The sequence below is a fragment of the Lycium barbarum genome, chromosome 6 (genome assembly GCF_019175385.1).
Source record: "Lycium barbarum isolate Lr01 chromosome 6, ASM1917538v2, whole genome shotgun sequence".
In the NCBI taxonomy this organism is placed as follows: Eukaryota; Viridiplantae; Streptophyta; class Magnoliopsida; order Solanales; family Solanaceae; genus Lycium; species Lycium barbarum.
Window position 1 is genome coordinate 102,405,314 of NC_083342.1, and position 26,680 is coordinate 102,431,993.

The 26,680-nt window shown below is 35.9% G+C and overlaps 3 protein-coding genes across 4 annotated transcripts; 1 reads left to right on the forward strand and 2 right to left on the reverse strand.

Annotated features, from left to right (window-relative positions):
• Positions 1–708: 708 nt before the first annotated feature.
• On the forward strand, positions 709–13,732 carry LOC132645100 (UTP--glucose-1-phosphate uridylyltransferase-like). Its single transcript, XM_060361874.1, has 18 exons — positions 709–1,562; positions 3,231–3,322; positions 3,502–3,592; positions 4,847–4,907; positions 5,030–5,107; positions 5,186–5,230; positions 5,331–5,407; positions 6,228–6,300; positions 8,073–8,130; positions 8,244–8,290; positions 8,366–8,428; positions 12,124–12,155; positions 12,238–12,304; positions 12,459–12,542; positions 12,632–12,730; positions 12,812–12,916; positions 13,147–13,218; positions 13,345–13,732. Exons 1-18 carry the CDS (start codon positions 928–930, stop codon positions 13,384–13,386), a joined length of 1,821 nt encoding a protein of 606 aa, XP_060217857.1. The 5' UTR covers positions 709–927; the 3' UTR covers positions 13,387–13,732.
• A 4,129-nt stretch (positions 13,733–17,861) lies between these two features.
• On the reverse strand, positions 17,862–19,494 carry LOC132645101 (probable 3-hydroxyisobutyrate dehydrogenase-like 2, mitochondrial). The gene has a single exon (XM_060361875.1). The coding sequence runs from the start codon at positions 19,174–19,176 to the stop codon at positions 18,268–18,270; it is 909 nt and encodes a 302-aa protein (XP_060217858.1). The 5' UTR covers positions 19,177–19,494; the 3' UTR covers positions 17,862–18,267.
• Positions 19,495–21,207: 1,713 nt separating this feature from the next.
• On the reverse strand, positions 21,208–25,917 carry LOC132645102 (chromo domain protein LHP1). Of its 2 annotated transcripts, XM_060361876.1 has the most exons (6): positions 25,561–25,916; positions 25,413–25,438; positions 24,709–24,795; positions 23,865–24,590; positions 22,051–22,111; positions 21,208–21,563 (listed from the first exon to the last, which is right to left on the reverse strand). In XM_060361876.1, exons 1-6 carry the CDS (start codon positions 25,852–25,854, stop codon positions 21,516–21,518), a joined length of 1,242 nt encoding a protein of 413 aa, XP_060217859.1. In that variant the 5' UTR covers positions 25,855–25,916; the 3' UTR covers positions 21,208–21,515. The 2 variants fall into 2 exon arrangements, with proteins under 2 accessions (XP_060217859.1, XP_060217860.1); XM_060361877.1 differs by lacking the exons at positions 21,208–21,563; positions 22,051–22,111 and adding an exon at positions 22,193–22,274 and having other exon boundaries at positions 25,561–25,917.
• Between the last annotated feature and the right edge of the window lie 763 nt (positions 25,918–26,680).

The following is a 26,680-nucleotide window of genomic DNA, read 5'->3' on the forward strand; positions in this document are numbered from 1 at the left end:
CCTGATTCAAACGAAAAAAACAACAACCAAAATATAGGTTAAATACACGGTAAAAAATAAAAATCTGTATAGAATATTACTTTATTTTGGGAATTAGATTTGAAACGTGAGAGAAATCAATGAGTAGTTAATTAGAGATAAAAAAGGAAGTTGAATAATTGAAAAATTGATTTGAAATTGGAGGAAAGTAATGGATATGGTGAATAATGGCGTGTATTTAGGAGGTAGGAGAGAGACACATTTTTTTTTGCTTAAATTTAGGGGAGTGGGAAGTTATCAGATGAGTGGTAAAAACATGGTAGCTATGTGAAGTAAATATGATATATTTTAGCTACTAAATATAATTATTGAAAAGTTTAGTTATGTTCCATAAATAGGTAATAATGAAACCTATGCCAAGTAAATTTTACATAAATCAAAGAGGAGAGCCTAAACTAATAGACTAGTCTAATAGGTGAAAGGCCCCATTTAGCCTATAAACCCATTAATATTTTTATTTTTTACCGATGAGGGACAATTGAATTGACACATAACAATTGAATACTTCAACTTAACAACTGAACATTTAAACTTGTTACAACTCGGTATTTTAAACCCTTTTTGTATAAAATATTTTAAATGGGGATAAAATTTAATCAACAATCCAAAGGATCCTATTTGTGCGGTTCACCCCGATCCATCCAATCTGTAGGGTTCTGGATTCAAGACCCAGACTTCTAATAGTTAAAATAAAAAACAAAAAACTCTGTTCAAACCGGTCCGAACCGAGTCAGTCTACATTCAGGCCAACCCTTAAACCCTCAACCTTTCGCTCTCTGCAATTTGCCACTCAAGTGCAGCAACTCATCGATCTATAACCCTTTTACTTTACTTAATGCATCTCCAATAAATAATACAACTTCGTTCATCAACCCATTTTCTCACACAATGACAATCCATTCAGTAGTAATCCAAAAACTCCTAAGCACAAACGCCCACTTAGGTCGTCGTGTAGCAGCACACCACTTCAAAATCTACTCATGTGGTTCTCGTAACGCAATGACAATCATTGATTCCGACAAAACATTAATCTGTCTCCGTAACGCTTGTTCTTTTATTGGTGAACTCGTTCGCCATAGAGCCCGCTTCATTTTCGTCAATACCAACACCCTTTTCGACGAAATTATCGATCAAATGACAAAAACAATTGGTTGTAGAAACGATACTTCTTGGCGTCTTGGTGGCTTTTTAACAAACAGTTCGAGTCCAAGAAAGTTTAGGGGTAGGAATAAGAAGTTGAATCTTACTGCTATACAACCACCTGATTGTGTTGTGATTTTCGATACGGACAGGAAGAGTTCGGTTATTCAAGAAGCTGCTAAGTTGCAAATACCCATTGTGGGACTCGTCGATTCGAGTATGCCTTGGGATATTTATAAGAAGATTACTTATCCTATCCCTGCGAATGATTCGGTGCAGTTTGTGTATTTGTTTTGTAATTTGATTACAAAGACTTTCCTTTACGAGCAGAGAAGGTTGAATGCTGCTTTGGGAGCTTCTGCTATTGCAAAGCCCGAAATTAGGTACTTATCAGTTCTTATTAGTATTGGACTTTTTTCCTTAATCGCCTAAAATGCGTATTGTTGTGCTTGTTTTGGCTGTCGATTAGTGACTATATCAGTGAATTAACGGGGATATGTAGTAATCATGATCTGAATTTCACACTCATTGGAGAAAAATGTACATGAAACTGAGAGGTTGACTTTACCTGTTTGATTACTTTATTTGATGGTTGGATAATGAATGATACACGATGGCATTGAAAACTAGGAGAAGGGATTTGGCTGCCTATTTTTGTTGATGAACAATACCTATGGCTATGAATAATAAACAAGGATACCTCCTACTTTATGGCATTGCTGTGATCGGTTCCATAGCTTTTAGATGTCTTTTAAGGATATAAAGGTGTTATCTTTAAGGCTGGGTAAAAAGCTAGAATTACGGTGAGACTAAAAAAGAAGAAAAGTTGGTCCAGAATCTACTACGAATAACTCCAGAGGGTATACCTGTCTAAAGTACCTTTTCAAGAAGAAAGAAGTATAAATGTCTAAAGTAGCAGCAAAAGCTTCAGTTAAATTGTTAGAATTAATTAACATGAAAAGCCATAGCATGGAAATTTCATTTTAGTTGACTTCTAAAAGAGATAGCAAAGTGAATAAGCTTCATATGTTTGACAAATAATTGAAGACTGAATAGCTGTACATTCCAACATTAACTGACACATCTTCCGTGATTTATTCCAACCGCTCATAATATTTGGGGATAGGCTGAAAGTTAGGCCTAAAGAGAATGAGTATATGATCTGGTTCTTTGCACAAATGAAATTAGAGGTTTAACGTTTTGCTCCTTATGTATCTAATTTGAAATGTTTTCTTGCTTTTGCTGGCTTGAGAGATTATATTTTTGATAAGCAGGCTTAAGAGTTTTAATATTTGTGAATGTTTCATGCATGATTAATAAAACCGACTGAACCTTACATTCGAACTATATTTGCTGCTTCATGTGTTTTTCTGATATAGGAGTAATTTTTTTTGATAAGTCAAAAAGTTTCAGTAAAAAGCACCAAATCGGTGTCAAAAATATGTGTGCGTGACTCTGCTCGAGTCATGCATCTTCTTCAACCAAGTTTGATCAGCTATCCATGCAACAGGGTTTTTCCTCCTTGCACCAAAAATACAAGTGATTTAAAAATGATCTTTTTAATGCTTTTTACACTGTTATCACTATTATGGACCAGTCTCCAACTCTGTTATGTTGCCTTCCTTTCATGTCGATCCTCTCCAATCTCCAACTCGTAATTGCTTCTTACACTGCCCTTGATAACACCCAAGAGATATTAAACAATGAGAATGCAACGGTTCATAGTTGTCCAGCCAAACCGGCAATGCAACAAGAGATGTTTGGTTCCTTATCAGCTTACTTAATTGGAAAACCACTTGTTTATCTTATTGTTACTGATCAGATGATTCAATTTCGTCTAATGATCTGTCTTCCTGCTCACTAGCTACGGAATTGCTACACGTATACAATTGAAGCATTTAAAACAGTTTTGATATCTAGATATAGTATAGGTAGTTGTAATTTTGTATGTTTGAGTGCTTATTATAACTTTATTAGTTTCAGGCAATATTACAAGTTTTAATTTATTGCACTATTGACTCTTTTTTTCCCTAAATGCAATCTGGATGTAGAGAGGAAGCTGAGCAATTTGACAAAATCAAGACAGCTGGCAAGGATAAAGTTTATGTTCTGCCTTACGAAAGATTAGAACCTGCTTCTGAGGGTATGTATGTGATTCATATACTCTTATTGGTTCTTCCTAACTAAAAATAATCTTTTTGATTCTTTGTCCTCCTTACAAATACTTATGGTTTTCAAGGGATATAGGCATTAAGGTAGCTCAATCATGCTTTATTTAAGTATCCGATTTTATATCAATCACTTGGTCTCCTTTTTCTGCAGATCTTACAGAAACTAAGCAGCTATTGGACAAACTTGTCGTGTTAAAGTTTAATGGTAATTTGGGATCAGATATGGGTTTCAGTGGACCAAAGTAAGCATTTTTTCAGGAATGTGATATACTGATTGATTAAAATATTCCAAAAGATTAGTGGCTCTAACATTATTGTTATTTACTTAAAACTGAGACTTTATCACACATGATCCGTGCAAATAGAAAGTCTTTATTTCTTTTCTTTGATTAAGAGTGCCTTCTTTAATTATATGGTATGCGGGCTGTAGGCACACTTGCACCACAAGAGCTTCTATTTTATTATGTTTACAGATACTGCTGCTGTAATAAGTTGAGTTTACTCTAGAGGTACTTCATGCTGTTAGACTTTCATAAATTTTGCAATTTATGTTATCCTGGTTAGAAAAGGAAGTAAGACATTGGCCGGTTTATTTTACATTCTCCTCCAGAGTTATTTCTAGAGGAGAAAGTGAAAATTTTGGACCACGTAGATAGCAACAATTTCCTTTCCCTTTGGATGTGACTATTGGTGCATATAGAACCTTCCACGTATTTAAAAATGGCGGTCAACTCTAATTCTGGTCTCATTTCTCAATAAACACCTGGGTGTTCCTCTCTTACTGTACTAGGTGTTCAGAAGTTTTCGTTTCCTCTTTTTATTATTCCTAAATGATTACAGCCTATAAGCAACTGCTTTTGTTGTACTAGTAATTAGAGTGAAGAATCCCTTCTACAGCTATAAGATTTTATCTGCAATTCACTTCTGGTAATAACATTTAAGGCTCTCTTTCTTGATTCTCAATATGGTTCCATAGAGGAGTCTAATGTTCCAGTTCCGGAAATTTTATATGCAAATTCCGTAGGACTGTCTTAGTTATACGAATTGTGGACTGTGGATTATCTGAATATTTTTGTGTATGAGATCTCTTTACCTCATACACACGTTGCTATTCTAACCTATATTTCATTTATCTCCAAATGCATTTGTTGCTGACTTTTAAAGTCATTCCATTTGACTTGTTACCTTGGAAGAAATACGAGTTACTGTAGGGTTTAAGACTTTCATCCGTTTATTTTCATCCACGAAAGGCTTTTTACTATTAAGAGAGCTTGCTCGTGACCTATACTGATGTGAATTTCTTATTGTGTTAGAAAAGACATACTTTTTTTTGGAGTGAATTCAGTGTTCAATCACAAAATTGGTTGTGTTCTGGAAGGATAAATAAAGGACCGATGTAACTGCAGTAAAATTACAGATTCTATTTCTATTGCTTTTTGATAAATTATCTTGATTTTGGTTTTATCTTTTAGTTATTTAGTTTCTTTGATATGCAGATCTGCCCTTGAAGTATGCCATGGATTTACTTGTCTAGATTTGGTCGTCAATCATATTGAGGTAGGTCATTTACCGGCCCTTCTGAAGTGTATTCCCAGTTTCGTATACAAACCATTGTTTGTCTCTTATTGCTAATTTGAAATGAATAATTTTTGGACAACTGGTTGGATATATGTTTGCAGTCCATCAACTCAAAATATGGTTGCAATATTCCATTGCTTATGATGAATACTCCTAGTACACACGATGGCATCCTGAAGGTGACTGATGTTATATCACCTGTACTCTGCCTTTATAGTGAGAATTTCATGGAACTAATGAGCTAATTACTAAATTAGGTTTTGGAGAAGCACCCGAATAAGAATATCCACACTTTCATTCAGGTTTGTTGTTAAAATATTTGACATGTTATGTGTTTTCTGTTTTATTCTTTTCTGCTCTTCCGTTTTTTTGAAGTAAACAGCTCTTATAATGGATTTTTAGAGCCAACGTCAACAAGAAAATATTGAAGATATGCCAGAGTCATGGACCCTTGATAAATCAAGCGCACAGGACAAACTGTATGTTTCCGTCTGTCTCTTCTACTCCCTCTCGCTATCTCTCTCTGCTTGTACATATTAGCATTTTAAATTATTTGCAATGCGTCATTCTTGGACTAGGAAGACTAGTCTTAGCTAACTAGTTAATCTTCAAATAGTGATCTCTTTCATGGTTTTGGTCATTGTGGCACTAGGAACCAGAAGAAAGGAAAAGGTTTATTCAGTGAGTTTATGATTCTCTACCCCCTCCCCTGTCTCAAAACACCTCTACTTTGGCACCCACTTCTAAAAAAATAGGGAAAAAAGAACAAAGCTTGACGCCAATAATTGATCGTCACATTTGACGATAGAGCAAGTCGAACGTGTATGTTATGTAAAGCTTCAGTGCATGTGCGTCAGCTTGAAACTGGATCAAGGGTACACCAGTACATTTGAAAGTCGGACGCAAGAAATTTTATCTCGAAACAGTCTGTTGCTATGTTTATTTATTGAGTCAATTTCTGGACAAGATCTACCTACAAATGATAACTACAGGGACACTATGGGTTTTTGAATTCTTTCTTGTGCTTGAAGAGTGTATGCTAAGGTACTTTGTTGATCGTAGAAGCTAAAGGAAGCAAAAGAAGAGTCTGTTACGATGTTCTCAGTTTTCTAAGGCATTTTAAGAGTATTTTAAAAATAAGTTAGGCTGCAGTGGTTTTTCTCTACTTGTATCTGCTCAACACTTACTTTCCCTTTGCTGTTCTGATGATCATTAAACCTATTAATCATTGCCATGAATCTCAGCTTGTTTAGTTCTTGAACTATGTTGTTTCATCTAATGTCCTTTTTGACATGATAGATATCCGTCCAACGTGCTGGAGGTTTTCCATTCTTTGAACAGCAGTGGAAAACTTGAACCTCTAATTTCTCAGGTAAAGATGTGTATGATCTTGAGTTTAATTGCTACCCAAATTAAGGCCTTAGCAAGTCTGTTAGGCAGTATTATTATTTTGTGCTGTTTTTCCTATACACACGCACACACACACAGCACGCATACTGTGAAAAGAGATTTTTTTTTTTTTAAAATTGAATTGAGATGTTATCAACATAAAAGATAACCCAATATAGGAGTTTATGGTTAAATGAAATAAGGAAAATTCATACTATATGAGATAAAGAAAGGTACTACTAAACAAGGAAAATTACCTATGCAGTGGTCCCCAAGGAAAGTTCAAGTGGCAAAGGTTGAGGGACTTGTGACTTAGGTCTCAGGTTCGAGGCTTGCGCCATGTGGACTAAGCACGAGAAGGGTAGAGGGGCAGGCCCATTATCCTCGAAGGCTGTGGTTGGTCCTAAGGGCTTACCCCATACAGATTTCTCGGCCATCCCAAAAATAGAAAACCTACATATTGATATTCCTAACTATGGCAATATTAGAAATTATTCCTAACTATGACAAAACTAGAAAGAATATTTTATACTATTGACCTAAATACATAGAATGAATCTAGATAATAAAAACATCTAATTGCATTTATTCTCTTGGGTAATATACCCTCTCAAAGTTGGCGAGAATCAACTTGAGTTTGCCAATTTTTGAAAACAAGAGAATACCGTAAGTCAAGGTATTTAAGGTAGTCGCATGAATAATTTGAAATAATGAACAATCCCCGAAGGAAAAGGGTGCTGGAATTATTTCCTAGAGAAGTCACTGGAAATGGTATAGTAGGAGAAAATGCTTTCTTTAGCGGACATGGAGATGAATCTTTTTTCTATCATTGAAGAGAGGTAGAGAGACGCTATCCCCAGCATTACTTGAACTGAACAGCTAAAAAGTAGCCAAAAATTGTCAGGACAATGACTAAATTCAATTTGCAGAGGAAAGACCTAATACCTCTTAACTGTGATACCAAGAAAAAAAACATTTTTAAGGGATGTTTGTTTAAGAAGTTGCAATGATTAATGGTTGGAATAGTGGTCGATGGTGATGATGTCGCCAGAATAATCATCGAAAGAAGCCATATGCTACCAGACGTCACTGGAAAGATACAAGAACAATAAACTTTTGAAAAGAAGGAAAAATTTTGTCCAAGCATGCGGCATAAGCTATTTTAGTTTTCACAAGGTTGTAGAAGTTCAGATACTTGTGTGGGAAAAAGGATCAAGGCTTCTTATTGAGTTGGGTAACAAATATAAAAGAGAGCTTCTTGTATACTAATTTGGGCTACACTAAACAATGAAAATTCCCATTTCATGAAAAATGAGTTATTAAATGAGGAAAATTTACAAAATTACCAGTTTCAAAAAAAAAAAAAAGAGGAAAATTTACCTAAAATTGAGATTCGCAACTATGATAGAATTAGGAAGAGTACTCTATGATATTGATCTAAACACAGAACAATCGTAACTATGATAGAATTAGGAAGAGAACTGTACGATATTGATCTAAACACAGAACGATCCTAACTATAGAATTAGGAAGAGTACTCTATGATATTGATCCAAACACAGAACAAATCTTTTTATTTATAAGGTAGGTTAAACACAAAACGAATCTAGAACATTCTTTGTCTAATTGCATGGTTTCTCGACTATGAACGTGCATGTGTGTGAAACATACTTATAAATATATTTCTCAATTATGTGAAGCTTGCTGACTTGGACATCATGCTGAATAAGGAACATACTTCAATGTGTTTTACAGGGTAAGGAGTATTTCCTATTGCTGCAGTCAGAAAACCTTGCTGAAGTTGTTGATCCAAGTATCCTTGTGCTAGTTTTATAACTTGTTTATAATTTTTCTGCATGAGGTGATTGGAATCTTTTATCTTCTGAGTGATATTGCTTTGGACAGCTCCTTGATTTGCTTATTCAGAAATCCTGAATCATTTGATTAAGAACAGCATAGAACATTGCGTCGAGGTATCACCAAACAGCTGCTAGTTTCAGCTCTTTATTTGTACCTGCTTGCTGCTGCTATAATTTACAGTATTTCAGGTGATGCCTACCACCTCTGGAATGGAAGAGACAAGTCTTCCCCCTCAGGAAGGAAGGATTCAGGTGGGTTATGGTCTGAATTTCAGTATGTTGTTAGACAATATCCCTGTTCTGACAACGTTTAATTTCACGCAAGAGGTCCGAGTTTTACACTTGACCTGAACCAAGTTAGCTGTCATAAATAACCCCAGCAGTAGTTTTTAAAGCTTTGAGAAAACATAAGAAACTAGTCTGTGGTTCTCAGCAGACCAGAGTAATAAGGTGTTTGTCAGTTTTACACTTGACTCGAACCAAGTTAGCTGTCATAAATAACGCCGGCTGCAGTTTCTAAAGCTTTGAGAAAATGTAAGAAACCAATTTATGGCTCTCAGCAGACGAGCAAAATTCATTAGTGAAAATTGGACACCCAAAGTACTATGTAGGATACTCAAAATTCTTTGAAGGATTGTGATGAATGAGCTCAAGTGATTACTGTATTTTTCTCTTTTTAAATATCTAAAAGTTTGTTCCCAGAGCAGGGAATAATTCATTTTTTTTTTTGGTAAAGTAATAAAATTTCATTAGTAAAGCATCAAGAAGATGCAAGGTTACAGATTGGCAAAAAGCTGCTTCAAACAAAACATGAAGCAGACTTAGCAAAAACCTGTAGAACAATCCAAAGATATCCCATCTCTACTGTACTAGAGAAAGGGAGCTAAGAAAATCCAGAAAGTTATCCACACCGTTTACAGGGGCAAAAAAATGCCAACTGAAAAGACTAACTAAACACCTAGACTTTAAAGTGCAAATAGGAGTTGAGATTCCATCAAAGCATCTACTGTTTCTCTCCTTCCATAGGGTCCAAAAAATTATTGCTGGGATCATTCTCCAGATTCTTTTGATGGATTTGTCAACTCTCCAGAGTATCCAGTTAGCATAGGCATGTTTGATGTTGAAGGGCATTACCCATTGGAGACCAAGCATAGAATAGAAGAAATATCGAAGGCTAGCTGCTGCAGGGCAGTGCAAAAATAGATGGTTGACACTTTCATTGGTCTTCTTGCACATGGCACACATGTTAACGACGATTACACCTCTCCTCCTGAGATTGTTAGGCATGCTTCCTTCAATGCAGTCCAAGTGAAGCAAGTAACTCTGAGAGGCTGTCTGGTTCTCCACACAAGCTTCCAAGGCCAGACCTCTGAAAGGCTATTTTGAGAACTCCAGTTGTTGTAGCATTCCTTCACAATGAAAATCTTTTCCTTAGAATTGCCCCAGAGGGTTCTGTCCTGAGATTCTGCCACCAAAGTACTTTGTCCCAATCTTTCTAAGAGAGAAAGAAAATCATCAACTTTCCAATCCTGTAAGTTTCTCCTTAAAATTGGTGTCCAACAGTTGTTATCTCTATATTGAGCTAATGTTGCTTCTTTGTTAGAAGCTATCAGAAATAGTGAAGGAAAAGAATCTTTTAATAAAATGTCCCCAAGCCATTTGTCCTGCCAAAATCTGATCTTGAGCCCATTTCCAGCCTTGAATGAGACATTCTGGAAGAATTCCTCTTGGAGACTACTGATGTGCTTTCATACTCCAACACCATGTGGTTCATTGCTTCTCTTTGCAGTCCAGTGGTCTTGAATACCATACCCTGCCTCATTTTGACCATATCTCCAAAGCCACTTCATGAGTAGGCTATTATTATGAAGCTTAAGATTTCTGATTCCCAGCCCCCCTTGGCCTTTGGGTTGAATAACTAATTTCCATTTGACCAAAGAGAATTTGTGAGTAACACTATTACCTTCCCATAGGAATTTCCTTCTGAGCCTGTCAATTTGCTTTAGAACTGAGCTTGGCATAGGGAAGAGTGACATACAGTAAGTGGGAATGCTGTCTAGGACACTGTTGATGAGGGTGAGCCTACCACCCAATGAGAGGTATTGCATCTGCCAAGTGGCTAGTCTTTTCTCCATTCTTTCAATGACCCCACTCCATATCCCGGATGATTTGAATTTAGGACCCAAAGGAAGTCCCAAATAGGTGGTGGGAAAGGAGCCTGTTTTGCAGCTAAGAATCTCAGCAAGAGCTTCTAGGTTGGCCACTTCATTCACTGGATATATAGTGCTCTTAAGCATATTGATATGCAGTCCAGAAATGGCCTCAAAGATCATGAGGGTGGTGTTGAGATTAGAGACCTGCTGACAATCAGCTCCACAAAATATAAGGGTGTCATCTGCATATAGCAGATGAGAAGATGAGAAACTGAGACTGAGGTGGAAGGATTTCTGCCCACTTGGAACGCTTGAATCCATTGAAGTTCTTTGGCCACAGCTGAGATAATCCTTCCATGGCAATGATAAAGAGGAGAGGGGACAGTGGATCCCCCTGCCTGAGTCCCTTTTGAGAAGAGAAAAACCCAACTGGACTTCTGTTCACCAGAATTGAAAACTTCACTGTCGAAATACAGAAATAAATCCACCTTATCCACCTTTCCCCAGAGCAGGGAATAATTCATAAAAGAAAGCTCTTGTCCATTATCACACCAGAGATAATTAAAGTTGTGTTTAGTCGATGGTTATACAGTACAAAAGATTGCAAAACTGTTGAAGAAGTGTTACTTGGATAAATTTTAAGTTCTAGTATTAACTCCAAGGCACTCCCTGAAAGCTAGATATTTAGTTAGTTTGTTCAGTTGGAACTTTCTAATTCCTGTTAGTAGTGTTGACAATTTTTTGGACTTCGTTAGCTCCTTGGTTCTAGCATAGGCCACTCTTGTATTGGAGCTAACATTGTTTTTAGTCCTTTTTACTAGAGCTAGCATGTTTTTTATCTTTGTAATCTGGCATCTTCTTGATGCCTTTTCAATGATATTATCTGCATCAAAAAAGATATAAGTTCTAGTATTAGTTCATATTTGTTTGAAATTTGGGTACGGTAAACTTTTCCATCTACAAATATTAAGGGGTTAAGTTATATGCCATGAGCGAAAGGCAAACAAGGGTGAATAAATATGTCTTGGTTATCTTGTTTTTCTTTAGAACTAAATCAAATTGCAGGAATCACTAAATAGAATTACCATGTCTATTGTTCAGATGCATCAGTTTTCTCTAGCTTGATTATGGATCCATTAGATGAAAGACGCATTGATATTACTGAAAATGCTTAACCTATTTTGCTGGAGAAAGTTGTCTTCAGTAAATAGTACTGGACAGATTTTGGATATGTAAGTTGCCGAGTTCTGTAGTTTCTAGCCTGAGACATTGTATTTGAAGCTAGCAATGCTCTCCTACACGTTTGTTCTTTTGTAATTATGCTTCTCTGTAATTCTGCATCTTCTTGATGCTTTTAATTGAAATTCGTTACTTCATTAAAAAAAATAAAAAAAAAACTCCCCCAGCTAATGTTTATACTTCTTCCAATGTCATATTCTGGAAGTTTGCTTCTAGGTTGTAATGAAATCTTCATTTGGCTTGATTTATTCATTTCAACTAAATTGACAAGGTTATGGGTATTTCATGTATATTTTTCAAAATACATCAAAAGCTTGCTAACCTCTGAACGCACTGATACTGGATACTTACCCTTACTCTATGAGGTAATACCGGTATCAAGTCCATATGACGTAGGCGTTCACAGTCAGTCTCCTTCCTCCCTGCACCCCCGGACCCTGTAAAGTTATGTATCTGTGAACTGTTATAGTGCGGTGTATTAGAGTTGCAAGGATTTGCATTGTATGACGAATCTTAATTTTTGTATTTTTGTTTTTCATTGTTGGCGGTTCAAAGTCAAAGGAGAGTGTCAAATCAATCAATACAATGTAAGTGATTAAGTTTTTATTTTCTTTCATGGTGTAAAAGATAGAGGAATCAAATCATTTCGACTCTTTTATTTCTTTTCAGGTGGATGAGTATGAACTGCGTTGAGAGGCTACTACAAAGAAGTGATCTGGGTTTTGCCAGTTCAAAGGTATTATTATCCAAAAGTCAAAAGGGTTCCTGAAGCAACAGCATGTTCAAGCAGAAATATATCGTTACACATATACATCAAAGCCTGTTCACTCTTTGTTTTAGTGTTGCTCTTTCTGATATCCTCTGTCACCTTACATTCTCCTGTCATCCAGTTTTTCGATCGAGCATTTGCTATTGATAGTCCATGGTCAAGATACCTTCCAGTTGAGAGAACATCAGATTTGCTCATTTTGCAGGTTGAAGGGTTGTTTTGTTAATTGGATTTCCTACTCGTGATATTAGACTCTACATTTACTTACTTTGTCATCGTTATTATATTCTGCAGTCAGATCTTTACACCTCAGCTGAAGGCACTGTTGTGAGAAATGCGGCAAGAGCAAATCCCAAGGATCCTTCTATTGAATTGGGACCCGAGTTTGGAACTGTAAATATCTTCCTACATTTTTGTACAACATTCATTTATCAATTTATTTCATATATTAAACATATGTAAATTGTTGATCAGGTTGATGATTTTCGTAGTCGTTTCAAGTCAATTCCAAGCATTATAGAACTTGATAGCTTGAAGGTGACTGGGGATGTTTGGTTTGGAACTGGCATAACTCTAAAGGTAAGAAATGTCCAGCAATAATCTCATCAGAATGGTGCCTTTGTCTTCTTCTTTATTATTTTTATTTTATTTTTGCCATAAGTACCTTTGTCGTGTTGACATGCTGCTTTGATTCATCTTTTGATTGTAGGCAAATTATTCAAGAATTTGTTTTAGTAGGAACTAATAAGATCTAGTTTTCTTTTAAATGCTCTCTAATACTTCCTGATCTTTCTTGTTTGATAATTTAGGGGAAAGTCAGTATTGCTGCAAAACCAGGCATGAAAATAGTTATCCCTGATGGAGTGGAGCTTAAAAATAGGGTAAGTGACTGGAAGCCTGTATTCAATTGCTTGTCGCTTAGATTATAGGGAAAATATTTATGCTAAAAAATAGACTACTATCTCGCTCAAATTTTGCTTTGAATGAGCCTTCTTTTGTTTTACCAGCTTATTACCAGCCAGGCAGACATCGGAGCAAGTTCCTTGTAAACAGGATCCTAGATAGTCTGCAATATGGTGTATATCTTAATTCGAAGAGGTATTTATCATCATTAAAGATGATTGCTAGCCTGAAGAATTTGAAGGGAAGTCCCTGTGACCTGCATTGGATGTTTATGAAAAATGATAGGCATCAGAATTTTGTTGTAATAAAAAGGTTGTTTTTCAAGTGTTCCTAGATTCAGATTCTTTCAGAAGGAAAGCAGAGATAGTGAAGAGCAAAAGAAACCATCATAAAATGTGTCATCGATTATTATTGACAATTGATCGACCATTCGCAGTGCGAAAATTAGAATTACGAAAAGCTCATGGAAATGTGAGAATTGTTGTTTTATTCTGATTAGTCTGACTACAAGATAGTTAAAATCTCCCTTTAGTAATGCCAATTCAACCCTTTAATTTTACCAAAGAGCATGTAACCCCTAAAGCTTAACGTCTTCCATCTCTTCTTTCATTTGTTTGTTTATTTATTTTTCTCAATCTTTGTAATTAATTAAGAGAGTTTACCTTGGCACAAATTTGTCGCTATTGGGAATGGAACATATTTGTTTGCGTATAAACTCTTTGGAGAAAATTGTTTACCTACGGAAACTAGTTCAGCAATCATTTTGCAAATTTGGCCGGAGCTAGGCTTCAGATACATTTGAAAGGATTTTGATATAGAGCCTGTTTGGATTAGCTGAAAAAAAATGGTTTTTAAGCATAAATGCTTAAAGTAGTTTTTAAGTGTTGAAAGTTATTTTATAAATAAGCAGTTATATATTTGGATAAAAATGCTTAAGAGGGTTTTTAGAAGTAAGCGTGGTATTGGAATTAACAGAAAATATAAGGCATAAAAGGGTAAAGTTGTTGGTCAAATCAAAATGACTTTTAAGCCAAAAAAAATAAAAAAATATTGGGGTTGAGCAACTTTTTGATTTTGACTTATTTTAAGCATTTTTTAACTTAATTTAAGCTGTTTTTTATTTTGTCAAACACCCAAATAAGTTAAAAATGACTTATAAACTGATTTGACCAACTTATAAGTCAATCCAAACGAGCTCATAGAAGTCAATTTTGAAATGTATTCTTGGAAATAAATAAAATTTACTTACTTTCGATGTTTGGCTAGTGCGTGTAAAATGCTTTTCTTCAAAGAATATTATTAAGATTGATAATAGTATTCAAGTGTTGATTAAAACAGATGTATAAACGATGAGTAGCGATGGTTATAAAAGAAATGAGAAGGCCAAAAGAAAATAGGGTTAGTATATGTGGCTCCTTAAATTTGTCCATTTTTTTTCATTTAAACACTTAAACTATAAGGTGTAGCTATTGGACACCTGAATTCGAACCGTACTGTGTCTATTGGGCACAATGTGCTGACATGGCATAATACGTGTAATACACTCTCTTTTCTGAGAGTGGAAGTCCCTAAGCTTTTTTATTTTTACTTGTGTCTCCTTCAACCTCAATTTGCAACGACTATCTCCACCTCCAAATATTATTTTTTGCATTTTATTTTTCTTCCGCAGTTATTCTCCTCATCACCACATAAAAATTGTCTCAATCCCCTTTATCAAAATTGCAATGGATAATTAGGAAGCAGCAATATCAAATTTAATTTGTCCCTTTATAATTTAATTAAGAAGCAGTCACTTGAATTGTCTTTCCTGTTTTGTTTTCACAAACTTAGGTAAATATTGCCTTTTATTATTATCAATAAAATATCCCAGTAAGGGTAAATTAATGGTTACTGAAAGAAAAAAGAAAAAGCAGCAGTCACCTCACTTCTCCCTAAAACCACCGCTACCTTCTTCTTTCTTCCGCACAAAGGATTTATTTCTTACACATAATCCACTTCCACGTCCATCGAAACACCTATTCATAAATCCTTTGAAGGTTTTATTGGGTATGCATGATTCAAATTTGTACAAGTTTGATCCCATGAATCCACAAATATCGAGATTTGTTGTACAAAATTCTGCTGGAAAATAACAATGAAAGATGTATAAAAGAATCTGAAATGAAATACACTGAAGTGACCAAGTCGAATTGCTATGGGGTAGTTGTTTAATAAAAAATGGGGTGTTTTGCTGTTTGGTGGTATTATAGTGGGCAGGCAGGGTATTCTCAGTTCGGAGTAGGGTGTTCTTTGAAGGAGTCCTAGGGGAGAGGAGTCCTAGGGGAGATGGAGGATTTTTTTTTTTTTAACTGATGTGTCATTTTCTAATTTGTAACATTGCCACATCAGCATCATTTGAACTTCACGCGTAAAGAATTTTGGGTTGCTGCAAAAATTGTGTTCAATAGAAACAGTATTGTATGAGTTCCGGTGTTTAATTGGTAAACCTTTTAGTTCAAATGTCTAAATGAAAAAAATGAACAAATTTAAGGGGCTGTATATGTATTAAGCCAAGAAACTAACTTGTGTGTATAGTTTCACCCTTTTAGTGAAAAGAATTTTCTAATAACCAAAAAGTATCAGCTCTTATGGGCGTGTATTTGCATTTGCAAATACTGAAAATTTAAAAGCTTATTACAAGCTTAAATATTGATTTTCACTTGTTGATCTTTAATTTGCAAGTCTTTTTTTAATTTAAAACGAAGTTCATGCCCAGCACAATTCCGTCAACTGTTTTCACCTACTTTAATTTTTCAAATTATATTTTTCTCAATTTCACTACCAACATTATTATCGAGACGCCTTCATGATTTTACAAACTCTAAGTGGTCGTTTGGTTTGAGGTCAAAATAGTCCCGGGATTACAATCCCGGGACTAATTTATACCATCTGTTGGTATTATTTTATACCATCTGAAAGATGGTATAAAATAATACCAGTATAAGTGGGTTAAGAAGGTATAAGTTGAGTTATTCCAGCACTAATTTTTATACCACGTTTGGTACAAGGTATAAAATAATCCCGGGATAAATCTATACCTTATACCAAACGTGGTATAAAAATTAATACCGGCATAACTCATGTTATACCTTAAACCAAACGACCACTAAAAGATGTAAAACCAGTAAAACATGATTTATCCACGCGGGAACACCTCATGTACCGGTGTTCTTGACATCATTATAGCAAAACTCAATCCGCTATCATCTTCTGCAACTAGATAAGAGAAATCAAAAGCTCATTTTCTCCATTTTCACTCTTTCTTGAGTTCTCCCTTCCTTAACCAATGTCACTCTCTTCTTTCTCCACAGTTCCATGGAAGGTCTAACTCTCCTCGTTTACCATTTGAACTATGTAACTTTATTCTTTAGTTGGTAGCTTTTGAAATTCTATTTACTGCATTTCGTTGGCCATGATACGCAATATTTGAACCAAGCTGCATACCTTCTAGTTTTACCTTTCAACCAGCAGTATTAACTCGGTCATTTGCACGATTACCCTTCAAAGGCACTGGTCTCTTATTTTTGCCTCTCAAATTGGTGGTCTTTAATTTTTGACTTTCGCCTAATACCATGAGGTTCGAATCCCAGCTCAGTCAAAAGAAAAAAAATTGCATGCTAAAGTTTTGTAGCAAAGTTAGGCCTATTTGGGCCAAAGTTAGGCCTCAGGTAGAATTTTAAATACAAAACTCTACCTGCAGGCATAGTTTTGCATGTGAGGTAGAGTTTTGCAAACTCTGCCTGTGGTAGAGTTTTGCACTCTGCCTTGCGAATCCAAACCCCTGTCTTGCGAGATTCCTTCTTTTTTTTTTTTTTACTAAACTGGGTTCGAACCTTGAGGTATTAGGCGAAGGACAAAAATTAAGATTACCGATTTGAGGGGCAAAAATTAAAGACCAGTGCTTTTGAAGGGCAATCCGCACAAAAAAATGTATTAACTCATCATTCCAGTGCCACATTAACAACAGGTATACTACTTTAGTCCGTAATTGGGACTGAAAATCTAAATTGAGATATTCAAACTTGATAGACTGTTAGTGAGATTATTCTAAGTAGGCGTTTGGCCATCAATTTTGAAACCATGGTTTCAAATCAGCGTTTGGTCATCAATTTTCAGTCATAGTTTGAAATCTAATTTGAAACCATGATTTGAACCCAAATCGTCCAAAAAACATGACTTGGGGTTTGAAACCATAAATTCAACTTTTTAAAATACAAAATTTAACCCATAAGTTAATATTTTGTAAAAAAAGACCCATAAATTGATAAATATTTTTAACAATTACCCCCATCAATCATTTACCAATCTCATTACCCATCAACCTTTATTTATGTCTACCAACCTTTAATTTATATAGAAAGATTATATTAAATAGTAGTTACATTACTATTCATGTAAAATTTTCGATTTTATTGAAGTAAAGTTTGATTAATTGATGTTGCATTTTTTAGAAAAGCCTTCTAGTAGTGTACTAATTTTGTTATAAACTATGATTTGCTCATTTGGTAAGATTGTATAAGAATTGAGAATGTTTTGATAGTTTTCACAATTTGTGGAGTTTTTATATCTATAAGAGAAAATACAACTTGAAATATCTAAATTGTATGTCCAAACATGGTTTGAAACCATGTCCAAACGGGGCCTAAGAATGTATATGATACCAAATCTCAAACAGCAAGGAGTGGTTTTAAGCATGAACTGAAAATTAAGTACAGCATATAACCGACTAGTATAGGAACCATTAAACTGGAAAGTTATCAGCCTAAAGCCATCAATTGTCAAGAACATATGGCCCAATATATATATTTATTCCTTCTGGCAAGTATAGCAAACAGTGTGAGGCCAATACCAGCAAGGTTTTGTCAGACTATTCTTATATTTACTAAGCATCTTCAATGAGGGACATATTCAAATAGCCAAATCCAAACTCACCAACATATCTGCCCACGTCAACAAGAACATTGGCACAAGATCAACATTTCAAGATGTCACTTGCCATTCATCCTCTCTATAACAGTAATAAGCCCTTGAGTACCAAGCTTCCCATCTCCATTAGCAACCATAGCAGAAAACAGCTGCTTATTCAACGCAGCACCAGGCAACACAACAACATCATCACCCTCCTCCGCTCCAACATCTAATCCCATTCCCAAATCCTTCACCATATACTCCGTAAATCCACCGGGCCTAAAATCCCTCCCAATCATCCTCTCCCCAAACAACTCCATAACCATAGACCCCGCCGCTCCTCCCTTCACTGCCTCCACAAATTCCCTCTTATCCAACCCCGCCTTCTCTGCAAACACCAACCCTTCACTCAACCCCAACAAATTCGCTCCAACGACAATCTGATTCGCTATTTTACAGCTCTGCCCCTTCCCCGGTCCACCAACAAAAGTCGCCTTTCCCAACACATCAAACAAAGGGTTTAACCACTTCACCACATCCTCATTTCCACCCGCGAAAATCGCCAATTTCCCTTCTTTCGCCCCGATATCTCCACCCGACACGGGAGCATCAACACCCCAAGAGTCCTTCTCACGTGCAGCATCGTAAATTTCCTTAGCAAGAACCGGGTGGCTGCTTGTATGATCAATGAGGACAGTATTGGGGTTGAGAAATGGAATTAAACTCTCTAAGACAATTTGTCGAACATCTGATGGGTGACCCAACATAGTGAAAATAACGTCGCTTTTACGTGCGAGTTCAGTTGGGGAATTAACAAGATGGGCACCTTGGGATTGAAGGTGAGCGATTTTAGAAGGGTTGCGAGCGTAAATAGTGACGGTATAGTTAGCGGAGAGGAGGCGAGATGCCATAGCGCCACCCATAACGCCAGTGCCTATCCATCCTATTCGGGTTTGGGTCGGGTTTATGGGAGTTGGGTAGGATGTCATTGTTGGAGTTTTGGTTCTATTGAAGGAAGAGCTGCAGAGAGAATGAGTAGCTTTCTGTTTAATGATTGGGTGTTAATCTGGAGTTTTATTGTGACTTCATTGTTTTGGATTGACAGTGTCAAGTGTCAAACACCATCCTATAAGGGCGTGTTTGGTACTTGGGATAACGATAATAATTCCGTAATAAGTACTCCATTAGTTAATCTCCAGATTATGTTAATCCATCAATTTAAAATACAATCTCATATAAGGGGGAATAAGATAATCCCATGGAATATCTTGCTTATCCGCATACAAAATAGTCTCTTTAAGTTTTGCTAAAGTGGAACCTCTTTGGTCCAACTAATAAAATTGCTTAAAACTAGCAGTGACTATCAAAAAAACACTACTGAAAACACGGCAAAAGTTAGATCGAGTAATTTTCCTTGTACAATCATTTATTTGGTTTCACTTAATATTTGAAGTGGCCTTTTACTGTTACTCTTATCCACTGCCACCCTCAACCACCGCACAGCTATCATAACCCATCACCATTGCACAAGTTCCTCCCATTATCTCTATGTGGCTATCTCTGACAAAGCACAATCGCGACCTTTAACTGCTAGAGTTGCTAGCTTTTAGAGTATGTTTCATCAAACAAACAATTTTTATAATATCATGATCAAGATTTTCTCTACTCTTTTCCAAATATAATATATAATTATGATTTTATTTCAGTATTTATATATAATGATTAGATGAAAACATCTTAGACCATCTTTACCTTCAGTATTTGCAGACTTAATTGTAATAAGCCAGGAGGAATTAAAGAGAGTAAACAAGCTACTTTTGGGCATAACATTTTTCTTGATATGTAGGTGCAAGCACTTTGATGATCCAAGGAATGGTAACTTACTATATCATAAACAAGTCTTTGTACAAGCCAGAATACAAATTTTCTTCTTTATGCCTATAGATCTGCTATATGCTCTCTTCATTCCATCTCTAACACAAATTTCTGTTATTTTTCTCATCATCTTAAGAAATGTGGAAGAAGAAAAGAAAAGAACAACTCATCCCAAGAAACTGTACAAAACGAAGAAGAGGACAACTAGGAGCATAGTCCCTACGCCAAACAAGCCTTCTCCATCATATGCAACAGAACCAGTACTGCTTTCCCAATATGTAGCAGAGGATATATTTTCTACAGGAATGAATATTGACAGCATGTATACAAGAAGTGTCAAGGAGATAGGAAATAACAATACTAGAAGAAGAATTGTGGCACCTCCACCTATACTAGAAATTGTTGGCCAAAAAATGAGCAAGCTAAGAAACACAATTACTAGTGAAGGAATCACAGGTGATGGCCCTATGCTGCCCATATTTGGCCTACACAAATACCTAGCCTGTTAGTATCAGTTGACTAGAAAAAATATGAAATCTGCTGGCATGCCAACAGGAGAATATAAAGTAGACCTTTTGGCTGCAACTATCATGGTCACATCACCTTATGCTTCCTTTTGGAAGATAATGTCTGTAGATGCCTAAGCTGTCTCTGCATGTTATACTTCAATAATTGTGGATGGATAATATCCCCTACCCTATACTAGAGGTTTCGAAATCAAACTATGAGAATGGATAAACCACGATAGGAAGTGTTTTCTCTTTTAACGTGCCTTACGCAGTGTGAATCTTGATTAATCAACTACTGAATTTCGAATATTAAATGATTATACCAAAAAAAAAATCTCAAAAGATGTGAAGATTGGGATCAACTAAATTTTGATAGCTTCTTATTTAACTTTAACAAGAAATTCTAATATTGACACCTTTTCATGACCTTGGAACCAACTGAGAAGAAAAGATTCACCAACATGAATATCAAGAAATGGAATTTCGAAACGGCTTAAAATGATTCTTTTATCTGTTTTGTTCGCTTTTCCTTTTCCTTTGTACACTTACAACTACTTGAACTTTGTATAAAAAACATTAGGTGCTGCGTAATAGCCATGGTAAAATATCCTTAACCTTAAGAAGCAATTGCACACGTGCACTGCAAAATCCAAATCCATAGCTATCGAATGGAACTCACAGTGGTTTTTACACACCTAAATGATACAGAAGAATAGGGTGATACATCGAGATAGAACTCTGGAGCATATTGCTACGAGAAATCAGTAAAACCTAACACAAGTTCCTCATAATATATTCTAGCAAGCTATTTACTAACCTTCCTAATATATTTAATAGGTTAACACACTACAGCTTGTTACAACAAATAAATTACAACATTTTATATATAAGGCAAGAGAAGAAGATAATCGAGCTACATCTATCTTTCCTTCGTTGCAGCCAACTCATAGAGCAGGATTATATCGCAAATGCTGCTCGTAGAAATTTATCAACTGCCAAACAAAACAAAAAAATTCCATCAAGAGTCATCTCAGTAAAGCTGAAGGAAATATTCCCTGAAACTGGAGTTAGAAGTATATCAACACATTGGTCAAATAATAGCCATAATTACAAAATAGAATGATATAATGTTTATTTTAACAAATTATAGTATGTTCAGGTATCTATCTAAAGTGATAATCCAAAACAATTAGTGAGACTCTAATCAGATAAAGACAATGAGGAAAAGATTAAGTTTACTAATTCAGATTTCCAGGCACTATCATTGCAATACTTCTGAACCATTACAAAATTAGATCACAGCAAGCATTTTGATCGCTATATCAGAAGATCAGGTTATTCTGATTTTAAAACAAAATTTGAGGTTTCCATATTTATTTGAAACTGAGAAATGATTGTTATTAATCCATATGAAAATGTAAGATCGTTGCTTTTTTTGGTGATGCAAGAAACAATAAGAGACAAAAGAGCAACATCTACCAGAAGTGGATTATTCATCTTTAGAAACTTGTTATCCACCATCATTTCCTTTCCATCCGACCTGTAGGCAACCATTAAAAAAGGCTATAATGTGAACCAAAAACTAATAAAAGAATCAGCAAAGTATCATCAAATCGAAAAGTTATAATTAAATTGTTTAGCAAGATGTATACAAAACTGGTAAAGCCAATGAGAGTATGAGCAAGCTGTGACCACGAACTAAACTGTCAAGTTCAAAGATCCCTCCATTAAGAAAAGAGAATAAAACAAAAACAGAAGGAATTAATCACACAGGTCATATAACAGCTTAACACACACATTATATTATTGTTATAGAATAATAGGTTACACAACTTAAAAAAAAAAAAAAAAAAAAAAAAAAAAAAACTAGAAAAGTACCACTTAAAGGATTGAATTCAGTTCAATCCTCCTAAATGGGGTGGGAAAAAAAAACTGAAAAAAAAAAAATTCAGTTCAGATGTACCGGGAACAACAGAATGACAAGACTGAAAATTGACCTGAACATCTGACTTATCCTGACCATAACAAAGTTTCTTTCTGACAACAATTTTGGTGGACAAGTTACCAAAACAAAGCACAAAGCATGGATACAGTTTAATGGAAAGAGTCGAAAGTTGGATTAGAATTGATATATTTCACTTAATTAAAGAAAAGAGTAGATTTGGTATATTTTATGAAAACATCTAAATATCGAACCCAAACCTTCAAACAATGGAGAGTGGCCTGAGATATTTATAAATCTCTTTGGATTCCCTTTTCTTTTATAATGGGGAAACTTGCATGCTACTCGATTATTTCACCGGTGACTTGAACCACCCGCAAGTACAAGCACAAGGTAACCCTACCCTCTAAAGTTTAGGCAGAAAGGAAGAAATCACAAAACTATTTTTGCTTTTGTCCGAATCCCAAGCTTGGTCTCTCCTGCACCTCATTGCAACTTCACCGATTGCTAGACCACACCCTTAGTTGTACCCTTCGGATGCCCTTGTATCCAAATATGGGCTGCCTAAAACTCAACATCTTATCACACGTGTAATCCATTTTTTTTTTAAACTGGTAGTATTAACACGTGTAATCCAATCTTTGGGTTCACATATTAACTTTAATATGAACTACTGAGCGTAAGAAAGGACTAACCAAAACCATGTGAAATAATCTAAACATCCAATTCAAAACTTCAAAACAATGGGTGGAGCAACTCCAGACATCAGTAAACTCCTTCAACCTTGACTCCTTGTATACTACCTAATACAGGACTTTGTATAATGTTCAATTTATGTGAAACTTTACATAACTGAACATGCTAAAATAATAATCATTAGAAAGAATCTTAATCAGCTAATCTCACTTCCCAAAGAAATTTGGTCCATAGTGTCTTTTATATTTGAAAGGCATGGGCACTACTTAGAAACATGAAAGATGCACTAGAAAGTTGGAGATTAAGAAAAATGGACGTTTAGAAGAAGTTGCAGATGAGTGCTCCTCTGTCATTTTTTGGGGGTTTAAAGTCCCCGTGCAGAGTAAAGTTCCTGCTGCTTCCTATGTGTTTGTGTAAAAGGACATTCCTTACAGTATATGTAGTTGGATCAAAATTTCTTGTGAAGTTTGATGTGATTCCGAATTTATAGTGACAGTGTAGTGGTTTAATATCAATGAAATTATTTTGACTTATAAAGAAATAAATGAAAAGTTAAAATTTTGCACATCCTAAGTATCACAGAACCACAACACACATATTGACAAAGTTAACTGGCAAACACAGAAAATAGAAATGTAGGTTTTAACTCACAAACCTCTTGGCACGAAAGGTCACTGAGACATCCTGCACATCATTGGATAAAGATGCTGAGTAGCTAATAGGCTTGATAAGTTGCGTAATGGTATATGCATCGTTGGAATCGTCAGGCTTATTTCTACAAACCAAGTCGCTGCCCACAAATTCATGATTGTGACTTCCTTCCTGCAGAAAAGTAGCCAACGCACCACCTGCTAAAGCATCTTGGACATCATCCACCACAGCTGAGGTAGTATCCTGTTTAAATCTCCGAACAGAACCAGATTTCCTCTTTTTAGCCCCAGTGCAGCGATCAGATTGATTGGATTCTGCACCATTGACCTTAGCAAATCCATTTGAGAGACCATTACCAGATCTATCCATAGGGTTCTCATTGGTTGAAGTTGATCCTTTTAATTCACTCAGCTTCAAATTCAACTCATTTTGCTCTCCAGTCTCTTCTAAAGAGAAACACAATCTCAAATCAGTTTCATTCACCACTTTGTCTACTTTGCTGTTCAATACGCCACCAATATTGTTCACACGATTCGTAGACTTCAAACCACTCGGAAGAGGTGAGGGTGTAGGCTCCTCAATTATCCTAACCTTCACTGCTGGCACATTATATGTAGCAGCTGCCGGGGAAGACTGCTGCTGTTGCTGTTGCTTTTTCTTGGGTTGAGTCTGTGTAGCCCCAACCTTCCGCTTACGCTTGCGCGTTGATCGTTGTTTCCCCGACTGCGAGCTTCAAAGTGAAAAGGAAAACAGATCAAGAATGTTACCTAAGATTAGCAAGAGAACTATCTGCTGTAAACTAATCAGTATAAGGAACACAAAACAAGGGATTATAAAATAGAAGAAACCTCTCTTCAAATGCATCAATAACATCAGAACAGGACATCAGATTCTTCACAGGTTCCCATGTATTTTCCGTCTCCGGCCAGCCACGCCTGAACAAAAACACCAATAATAACATCTATCACCTACTACCTCACATAGTGAAGCGTGAAAGAAAAACGACTGGACAGTGATGACCATGAAGTGAACTCGTGCACTACAGTCCGAATGGCAGGCTCTTAGCCACTGGGCTGTCCCTGTGGGAGCTATCACCTACAAACTTCCAAAGATGGAAACTTGGAACCAAAAACTACAACAAAAGCTAAATTTCAGTATTCCAAAAATACATTTGCACTTTACTTGTCACTTTTAGCATATCAAGAGAAGACAATTTTTTTTTTTTCCCGTTTTACCCATTGTATTAATTACTCATTTGAAGTCACTTTCCAAAACCACTAAAAATATACACCAATTAATAGGGGTATATTATGCACTTCATTTATTATTTCTTAAGAGTGTGCAAAGTCCACAGCAGACAAGTAAAAGTGAACGTGAGGGAGTATATAGGAGTAGTTACCAACAACATACCCACAAAGTCGGGTCTAGGGAGGGTAGGTAGGGAGACTGTTTCCAATAGAAACTCGGCACAACGACGCAAGTACCAAGAACAGGTTAAAAGAAGGGGAAAAAAACATGGGGGAACAAAGTAGGAAGATATAGTCGTACTTACCATTTAATCAAATACTGAACTTGACCCTGTCAGTATTGCAGAGCATTTCCAAGATTCCCAAATCCATAAGAAAATCAGAGAAATTAATGCCCAAAAATCCGGATAAATAAATAAAGTAACAGGGAAAAAGAAAGAAGAAAAAAGTCACCTTTCGTACTCTCTTTCTGCGAACAGCTTCAATCTCGTAAAAGCCTTCAGCAAGTTTAGGTCTTTCAGTCTCAGCTTCACCAACATCAACTTGTTCTATCTGAAGCTCTTCATACGTCTTTTCTTCCTCATCTTCATCTTCTTCTTCTTCTTCTTCTTCCTCGCCGTCGCTGGCGGCGTATTCATCTCTCTTTTCATGCTCAGAAGCTTCTCCAGCCCCGGCGGGTTCAGCCGGTGGCTTAGGGGTGTCTGTAGCTGCCTGAATACCTGAGCTTTTCTTTTTCCCTCCTTTCATTCTCTCTCTCTCTCTCTACTCTCTACTCTCCTAAGGCTTTTCTTTTGTTGCTGTCAAATGTTTGACTCTCTCCGTTTTATCTTTTTATTCCTCAGTTTATGGAAGATTTAACTTACTTGTGACAAAAAAGTCCCATAATTAGAAATGGTAAGGTTAAACTTGTCTTAAAAATATGATTAACTTAAATTGGAACTGAATTATAATTTTTAAAATTTATAATCTTTTACAAAATACACAAAAGCCCATACACATTATACAAAAACTTGTTCCAACCCATACACATTCTACAAAAACTCCTTCCAACCCACGACCCCAACTACTTCTTCATTTTATTTCAAAAAAAAAAAAAAAGCAGTTCTTCAGTTTGTCTTTGTCTCTCTCTCTCTCCATTTCTGCTGTAAAAAACCGGCGACCGGTGACCACCATTGTTGTTGTTGGTTTCTCTCTCTCCATTGCTACTGCTATGACTCATTTCTCTCTCTCTCTCTCTCTCTCTCTCCATTGCTATTGCTTGTCTATTTATTCTCAGGTAAACTTTTTTTTTCACTTGGTTCAAAAGTTAGGGTTTTGAAATCAGAGTGTGAAAATGATGATTTTGGTTAGAGAAGATGAAGAAGAGCATGGGTTTTTCTTGAATTTTGTTTGTTTTGTTGTAGTTTCGTATATTTGTTGCACTTGTTGGAGTTTGTGAGTTTGTAAATAGTGGTTGTGGTTGTGAAATTATGGTTTTTGGTGTTGTTTTTGTTCTTCTCCTTGTTGTTTCGAAAAAAAAGGCTTGTAATTTTGTTGATGTTTTCCAACAACTGAGGTTACCTGTTGCAGCAAA

Coding starts and splice junctions, on each gene's coding strand:
- LOC132645100 (XM_060361874.1), top strand. CDS start 928: ATGACAATCCATTCAGTAGTAATCCAAAAACTCCTAAGCACAAACGCC. Junction 1,563..3,230: donor ATTGCAAAGCCCGAAATTAG/GTACTTATCAGT, acceptor ATCTGGATGTAG/AGAGGAAGCTGAGCAATTTG. Junction 5,108..5,185: donor CACACGATGGCATCCTGAAG/GTGACTGATGTT, acceptor TTACTAAATTAG/GTTTTGGAGAAGCACCCGAA.
- LOC132645101 (XM_060361875.1), bottom strand. CDS start 19,176: ATGACATCCTACCCAACTCCCATAAACCCGACCCAAACCCGAATAGGA.
- LOC132645102 (XM_060361876.1), bottom strand. CDS start 25,854: ATGAAAGGAGGGAAAAAGAAAAGCTCAGGTATTCAGGCAGCTACAGAC. Junction 24,591..24,708: donor ATTGATGCATTTGAAGAGAG/GTTTCTTCTATT, acceptor TTCACTTTGAAG/CTCGCAGTCGGGGAAACAAC. Junction 21,564..22,050: donor AGATGAATAATCCACTTCTG/GTAGATGTTGCT, acceptor TTTGTTTGGCAG/TTGATAAATTTCTACGAGCA.